The sequence below is a fragment of the Arachis ipaensis genome, chromosome B03, assembly GCF_000816755.2.
Source record: "Arachis ipaensis cultivar K30076 chromosome B03, Araip1.1, whole genome shotgun sequence".
Lineage (NCBI taxonomy): Eukaryota > Viridiplantae > Streptophyta > Magnoliopsida > Fabales > Fabaceae > Arachis > Arachis ipaensis.
The window spans coordinates 135,553,563-135,562,608 of record NC_029787.2 but is presented as its reverse complement, the minus strand read 5'-3'; the positions used below and the strand labels follow the sequence as shown (position 1 = coordinate 135,562,608).

Genomic DNA, 9,046 nt, shown 5'->3' with positions numbered 1-9,046 from the left:
TTGAAAGTTGAAATTAAATACAAAAAACACTCTTCTTTTTATTTAATTTATTAACGCAACAAAAAAGACTCTTCAACTTAACTTGTTCACATTATAGTTTGAGAATTAAATCGAAATGACTGCTCAATCTTTTACCCAATTTCTGATACAATAAGAGATCGACTCACTCAATCTCACTTGTCTATATTATCGTTTCATCACAAACTAAAAAGTGTTTTGACACCTTTAATTATTCAATATTACGACTAGAATAGTTTACGAAGTATTTATAACTTTTAGGTTAAAACAAACAAAAATTCTAAATCCCCAAACACAAAGTCTAATTTAGTAATTAAATAAATAAAGTTAAAATATGTTAAATTAATTAATATCATAGTCATAGAGATCTTGGTTCTGTTACCTTTTCATCGGCAAACTTGATCCAAAAACGTACAAGAGCTCTTTCATAAGGATCTTGAGGCAGAAGTGGATATTGCTTCCATGTTTCATCCATGTATTCGAGGATGACGAGGGACTCGGCAATTGCCTTGTTACCATGAACAAGAACAGGAACCTTTTTGTGGACAGGGTTCAGCTCCAAAAGGAGGTTGCTCTTGTTGAAGATGTCTTCTTCTATGTACTCGTAATCAATACCCTTCAGTCTCAGACCCCATTCAACTCTGCGACAAACTGGACTACACAAAAAGCTTATAAGCTTCACCTCCTCCTTTTGGCTTCCCATGATTCTCTTCGCTTTTGATTCATCTCATTATTTCTCTTCAGTATTATACATATGTGTGTGTACATTTTCCATGGCGTTTTCTAGAACTACATACACTAGTCAGCAATTTTGACAAAGTAGATCTTTTTTAATGTCAAAGATGTTATATGGCCATTGGCAGTTTAACACCTAATGCATGGATCAGAATTTAATAATGGAACCACTTGATTCACTTTCTCTGTTTTCGGCCAAATGTTTTTCGAGCAGAGGCTGAGTTACACAGAATTGGTGTAATTGATAGAATTCAGCATATATAATCGATTAAATTGTGTTATTTTTATTAAAATTATATTGGACAAATTGATTTAGCTAAAAAATCATTAAATTAAATTTTAAATTAGTCTAAATTATTTTTTTTATAATATTAAATATATATAATAGAAGTATTTTAGTTATTTTTTATAATAGAAATATTTTAGTCATTTTTTATAAAAAATATTAATTTATACCAATTTAAAATTTAATCTATTAATTTTTTGGGTAAACTGACTTGTCCGGTTTACTTTTAATAAAAATAACACGATTTAATCGATTATATGTATTAAATTTTAATTATTAAAAATTAATTTTTTAAAAATATATTTTAGGTGTCGTGCCTTCCTAAAATTCTTAAAGAGTTATAATTTGTTGTACATTTTTAATTGGGTTTCGAAGCAACAACTACCGGGAGTAGGCAGAATATGCATGAATTTAGCTATTGTTAATTAAATCTAATTTTATGACTTATCATATTGAGCTTAAGCTTAAAGTCAGTTTTTGACCGTGTCATTTCTTTTAAAATGAGTTACTATGATGGCAAAGGATTCGGTGACCTTCTCTGCAGAGAGGGCACCGGTAGCCTATTAGCCTATTCACAAAATAATTATGATTGGAACCCGCTTCTTTTTATGGCAAATTACAAACATCCCTTTATTTTGTTTTATTTGAAGCTCACAAGCTGGCACTGAAAAACTCTCAAAAATTTGGATTAACCACGAATATTTGTGTAATTTCGTACACAAATTGATTTTATTTCTGGACAATAAATAAATCATGTAGTAATCTTTTATTATAGATTAGTTGCTATGAAAGTGTGAAATAAGTATGGTTTCGTTCTCAAATAAAAGAAAAAAAAAAGGCTTACAAGATAGTTGAATCATGGAAACCACATCACAATTTCTTAATTCTGAGTTCTGACCCCAAAAAAAATGAACAAAAAAAAAACACAAAAGCATATTATTAATTAACTATTAAGTATTAACATAGGGTCATAGACTCATAGGCTGTATCTGGTTCATATTATTAATAAATTATCAGGCCTTTTAACAGGTTTCAGGTCAGGCTAGGCTGAATAACAAGTCAGGCCTAATACCTTATAAAGAGCATATAACAGATTGCAGGTCAGGCTCAGGCCAATTAATTATATGACAGGTCAGGCCTATTAAAAGTAAAGTCTGGCCTGGCCTAGCCTGTTTCCACCCCTACGCGAGAGGTACACCAATTTTGCAATCAAATCTAGATTGAGGTTCTACATATATCTCTTATATTCACGCGTGTGCTTAGATTTGCAAGGACAAAGACACAAAAGGGTTAAGCTGAACCAAAATTGAGTGCAACACTTTAGGGCATTGGTCCAATGCCTTTCCTTTGTTACCCGGAGTATATACAAATAATGCACTTTCTGATCATTTTCAGTTCCACTTTGGCTGCATTTTGGGCGTGGTGGGGTCAGGGTCATCCCTATTTTGCGCTGACATTGTTTCCTGCAATCCATTTGTGATCTGCCTAATTACAACACAAGCTGTTTATGTGTTGCTAATCACTAAGGAGTCATGTTATTTTCTAGAGATTAGATACTAGAAAACTATCATAATTTATTCTTTTTAGTAATTTGATCGTGTGTGAGCAAACAGACTAAGCTAACAAATAGCTAAATAATTCATAATTCCCCTCTGATATTCATTTTTTAGTACTCCATAAACCATATTTCTATAGCAGCCCATGTACGATGATTAATAAGCCCAAGTGCCAATTGTGATCCGTTGCAAAAATTGTTCAATAACTTTTATGGTATACCTAATAATAATAAGATGGATACTTCAATGACAATAATAATGTCTTCATATAAAAATTACATTTTGACTAAATGATCTAGTGATTCATAATATTATTCTCATGTGAAAATACCGTAGTTTGTTGGAGTAGGAAAAAGATCTTTTAAAGTGACAATATTAAAAAAATATGCTTTAATTACTTTTGAATTTATAACATTTATTATTTGTGAGCTCCACTGTTTTAATTTAATGGTGATTAATGATATATTTTTTTTTCTAAAGTGACAATACAATTTTAGAGGAGTCGGATCCATTGAAATATCTACTTAATAATAATATACAGAGACTCAACAACTATTAATTTCTTGAAATAGACAAGTACTGGTAATAATAATCATCAACGTCGAGGCGTCGAGCTACTACTGCGCATACTGATAGTGATCCTCTTTCAATTTGAAATAGCCTCCAGAACATGTGGAGCCACATTATATAATTGTTTATGATTCCAATTATTTGTTCATATATGTCAATGTGAGAAAATAAATAAATGAATCCATGTGAAGATCACCTAACGTCTATTTCTGTACATCTACCAAAAGTTGGATTTTTTAAAATTATTCAATTTTTCTTTATCTTTACTACTCATGCAGGTATCAACTACCCAGGCAATCGTATAGATAAATCTTCTAGCAGTAGAAGGCTTCACATAGAATTCATTATTAACAACAAAATATTAATAGTATATAATAAGCATGCATGCCACAAAAGATCTCAAAGATAAGTTTGAATGTAAGACAAATGATTTTCTGTCGCAAGCTGTACATCCAAGAAGCAAAGTAATAAGCGTTGATATAATTATAAATTTAACTCTAATTATTATGCCATCCATTATATGTTTTGAACCCCACCTATAAGGATGTATTAAATTGCAAATTAAAAGACTTGAGAGGAAATGAGAAAACGGATCCTAAAAGACTACTCTGTTATATAATACATAAATCATTTTATGTATTTGAGTATATTATTTAATAGAATAATTAAATTTGTAATAGAAAAATAATCAAACTCGTTTGTGATTAAAGGGGGAAACCACATCTTAACAACTAGCTTTAAAGAGGAAGAACCATTCTCTTTATATACAACATCAAGCATCCCATATTATTAGATGTGGGACTTTGAGTATCCACAATACTCAAATTCCTAACAGATTTGTAATTATTAATTAATCATTATTAATATTTTTAATGGTACAAAATTACACACTCTTTTCTTAATAGTTAAATACTGACTAAATTTTAATGAAAGTGCTGACTGTTGAGACTTTTTCATAGTAAAATATTTTCTGACATCATCAAGCATTGACAAAATTCAAATGGTAAAAGATAGCTCTGTATATGACTCGAGTATATTGAAATTGGTCTCTAGCATAGACATCCAAATTCACTTTTGTGCAACACTATATAACAAGTCAAAGGAACCTCCAAATGCGTAGTAGCATGGACCTATCAAATTGCTTGCATTCAAGTTAAAGTGATCAAACTTTTATCCTAATTAAAACTCAAATGCGCTTTAGCTTTACATACTGAAATCATACTACTCCCACCATTTCATTTTTATTTTACCAACAATGAGACAAAACCATGATGGTATCGTATGTAAACCATTTTACGAGAGGGTCCCAAGTTGACTATGTTATTCATGATGCATGTTATAAGCTAATTAAGATCCTGATGGGGGCAATGTGTTTCTTCAGTCACCATCGTTCTTTCGGCTACGTCTGCTTGTGATGTTTTCCCACCAATGTCCCGTCGTTATATTTGACGAAATAGAGTACATTTCTCAATTTGAAAATATGGCAATGAAGACAAGATACTAGATAATAATAATAATAACTAATAATTCCAAATTTCCAATATAAGACAGACAAAATCACAAAAGAAATACACTACTGGTTAGTACAATATCTTCATTTTAATTCAACGATCTCGATAAAATAAAGTAAAAAATGGAAGTCCAATAGCTTAGTTTAATTTATTTTCTTGATCTATCAATTCAATACATATAGTTTTGCAATTATAAGAGAAGAGATTCCAGCTTCGTCTTCGTCAATCCCCATTTGCTTAATTATTAGCTGGATTAGAAGACAGAGAAGAGACAGCTCCTCCCTCCTAACTACCAAGAACAAATAAACCTTTTTAGTATTATCTATGACAAATTAAGTCATTCAATTTATTATATTAAAATACATACATAGTTACACATAGTGTGTGTTTGGATTACAGTTTGCAAACCAGAGTTTGCATAAAATCATAAAACCAACAACATATATTATATGAACAAAAAAATACCATAAAACGTAAATAAAATTCATATGAATAAAATCAAATAAAAATAAAAAAAATTCAATTTGTTAGTGATTGAAATAAATCTGAACGATTTTGATGAAAAAAAATGGAACTAAAAAATTATGAAGAAGTAGGAAGAACTACAAAGAATAACTGTGAAGATAATAGTTACTAGTATCATTTTTATAGAAGAAAATGAAGGGTAGGGTTGGTAAAAAGGAAATATTTGAGCTTCTCCTAAACGTGAACGTAAAACGTGAAACGCAGAAGCTACAAATTTGAGCTTCTCCTAAACGTGGGTTCAGAGGCAGAATCAATTCTGCGTTCACAAAGATAAAAATGGCCAAACATAAGAGTGAAGCTTTCAAGAAGCTCAAACGTGCTTCTCTCCGCTCCAACGTGTTTGCCAAACACACCCATATATAGGGAATTACAGTTGGCAAATTGTAGTTAGATTTAACCACGCACGGGCTGGTGGGCCACTTGTTTATGGTTTTTTTTTTTTTCTGCAAAGGCAATGGTGTAGTGTGAATAGTTCCAAAACAGAGAAACAGTAACAAGCACAAGAACCCATGGAAAACCAAGCAATGCTATAATGTGAACAAGAAGACCTATATATTTAATTTGAAGCCTATCCTATACTCTTTTTGCCGTTAATATGCTAATTTACTTTTATTCAGCTTAGCCTACTACTATGAATCTATCATGATACTCCATTTCCCAATCGGATCTATCTACTACTATATTTATTTGTTGATTAATTACTGTAGCACGCTTAATCATATCATCAGTTGCTTTAATTTTTCCGATTCAAAAGATAGTTAACATGTCACCCCACCACCTTTACAAAAACAAAAACATCCCTTGGGCTTTGTTTCGATTCCTAGCTAGCCCCTGATGGTTCATGATGTTCTCCAAGTCAAGCATCACAGACTCACAGTTTCATAGTCGGTAGGGTCCATAATTACATCATGGCCATCAATCACGTATCGACCCCACACACCATGATATCTCTAGGTAGCACCACTGCAACTTATATTATTATTATTATTATTCCCTAATAAAGGATAGGAATTAGCAAACAAAAAAGAAAAAGAAGAGAAAATGAGAGTGGCTTATATGTCAAACTCCTTCTGCTTCAAGCCTACTTCCATATACCATCTTTTTCTTTTCCCGCTCTTTAATCATCCCCGTTAACTATTCATTAGTAATATAAATCAGTGTTTGCTCCAACAACACTGATATAAGAGTAGTAGTCAATGATTTGTGGCTACTTTTCCAACCAAAATCTGCTTCTGCCTCTGCCTCTGCCTCAAACATTGTAAAAAAACACACACATCTTATGGCTGAGATGGAAACCATAAAGCCAAAATCAGCATTGAAGAGCAAGAGATTCGCCAAGACATTCCAGAAAGTAATTAGCCTCAGAAGCAGCGCAACAAAAATCGCTTCAAGCAATGGAATCTGCATCCTCAACCCTAACAACATCAAAGACAACAAAGGAGCTCGGAACAGGGCAGTTATGGAGGCGCTGGTGGCGAGGCTCTTCGCAGGAGTGACTACCATTAAAGCAGCATACGCAGAGCTTCAAATGGCTCAGCACCCTTACAACAACGATTCAATACAAGCCGCTGACCAAGCCGTTGTGGATGAACTCAGAGCCATCTCAGAACTCAAACGCAGCTTCATCAAAAGAGACTTGGATCTCTCTCCACAAATCACCATCATGCTCGCAGAGGTTCAAGAACAACAGAGCCTCATGAAGACCTACGAGATCACCATCAAGAAGCTCCAAGCTGAGGTTGACAACAAAGAACGCAACATCTCATCGCTCAAGAAACACCTCCACGACTGCGTTTCCTTCAACAAATCCTTAGAGAAGAAGCTCAACTCCAGCGGCTCCTTCTCCATCTTCGACAACCTTAAACTCTCCGCGCTCAACCCAACGCATTTCGTCCACTTTCTTCACCACGCGTTGAGATCTATAAGGAGCTTCGTCAAGATGATGATAAGGGAAATGGAGAACGCTCATTGGGACCTCGAAGCAGCCGTCAATTTCATCCATCCAAACGCGCTCTTCACGAAACCAAGCCACAAGTGCTTCGCCTTTGAGTCCTTCGTTTCCATAACAATCTTCGAAGGCTTCAACTACCCAAACTTCAATGTCCAAAACGACCAAACCGTTCGCCACCACAACAAAAACCAGAGCCTCTACTTTGAAAAGTTCAAGAAGCTGAAATCACTGAACCCGAAGCAGTACCTAACCCACAACCCGAACTCTTCCTTCGCGAAGTTCTTAAAAGCGAAGTACCTGCAAGTGGTTCATGCGAAGATGGAGTGTTCCTTGTTCGGGAACCTGAACCAGAGGAAGATGGTGAACTCAGGAGGGTACCCTGAGTCTCCCTTCTTCACGGCGTTCGCTGAGATGGCGTGGCGCGTGTGGAGCTTGCAGTGTTTGGCGTTGTCGTTCGAGGAAGAGGTGAGCATCTTCCAGGTGAAGAAGAACGCGAGATTCTCTGAGGTGTACATGGAATGCGTGACGGAGGATGCAGTTTCAGGTTCTTGTTCTTCAGGGGAATCATGTGATGATTCAGATTCAGGGGAGCTTAGGGTGGGGTTCACGGTGGTGCCGGGGTTCAAGATGGGTAAAACCGTCATTCAGAGTCAGGTTTACGTGTCTCTGGTCGGTTCTTCTTCTCCGGCGACTTTCTGATAGATATAATATAATATACTCATTATGAAATATGAATTAGCTGTTAGTTATGTATCAAATAAACATATACAGATTTTAATTAGAAAGCTGCAACAGTGTTTTGTGTAATTGTATGTACAATTTTTTTCCCCTTGTCTGATTAGGTCCTCGTTGTACATTAATTAAGATGGAGAATTGGAGATTAGGATTCTACATAGATTTGGTAGATAATAGACCTTTTTGGACCCATCTCTGTGTTGTACTCTTTTATTTACTCTTATTGTTACCTAGATTATTTTTTTATTTGTATTTTTTTATATAGTGGGAGTACATAAGGATACATAGTATATGAAAAATCCCTTAAAAAATATTTGTTGAGTTATTACCCCTTATATACTATGTACTCCTTATGTACTCCCACTATATAAAAAAATACAAATAAAAAAATAATCTAGGTAACAATTATCAATAATAAGAACAAAATTGTAAGTGCCTATCAACATCGGTTCATTCGATTCGAGTCACAAAGGAAACTATTCTTGTGAAGAGATGGTGATATTAATTTTCTAAAAAAAGTATTGGTAGACAATAAAAATACTAAATAATATGAACATTGAATATATTGAATGTTTATTTTACTAGATATACAAATGGTTATTTCAATATTAAGATTTAGGTAAATAATTTAAAAATATATTATATTTTGATTTGATTGATGATTGTTCATATTGTTTAAAAAAATTATTGGTTACCTATCGTAATCTAATTTTCTATTCTCAAATTAATATCAGCACTCAGCATAGAGAATAGTTGCTCTAAACCTACTTTTGGCGCCGCATATGTATGTGCTCAATTATAAACGTTGTGCAAAGATAAGATTAGTTTATTATTATGGTTATTTTAACATGAAGGGGTTCAACTTGTCTATAAAGCTATTGCCGTCGCCTAGGTTAAAGGACCCAGTGGTATTTGTGATTTGTCATGGTTTGCTCATAGAATTTGGATTTAATCTTACATTATATATATAAATTGCTATGCGTGCTATGTGCATGATTAACTGACCGGCCAAAGTGCAGTGAGAGTAGGGAGATGCGTGAGACTGGAGGAGGGAGCCACAAATGGCGAGGGCCATGGGCATTTTTGGATCCACTTGGGCAAGACGGTGGTCACTAGCTAGTAACATTATTTAGAGTCAACCAAATTGGATTGGTTTATT

The 9,046-nt window shown here is 33.9% G+C and overlaps 2 protein-coding genes across 2 annotated transcripts in view; one reads left to right on the top strand and one right to left on the bottom strand.

The window, feature by feature from the left end:
• Positions 1-942, bottom strand: part of LOC107632172 (probable glutathione S-transferase) — a 1,629-nt gene extending 687 nt beyond the window's left edge. The window contains exon 1 of the mRNA XM_016335848.2: positions 401-942. Within this exon, the coding sequence (XP_016191334.1) occupies positions 401-721 (321 nt within the window). The 5' untranslated portion in view covers positions 722-942. The remainder of the gene's footprint in view (positions 1-400) is intronic.
• On the top strand, positions 5,869-8,141 carry LOC107632173. Its single transcript, XM_016335849.2, has one exon. The coding sequence runs from the start codon at positions 6,481-6,483 to the stop codon at positions 7,849-7,851; it is 1,371 nt and encodes a 456-aa protein (XP_016191335.1). The 5' UTR covers positions 5,869-6,480; the 3' UTR covers positions 7,852-8,141.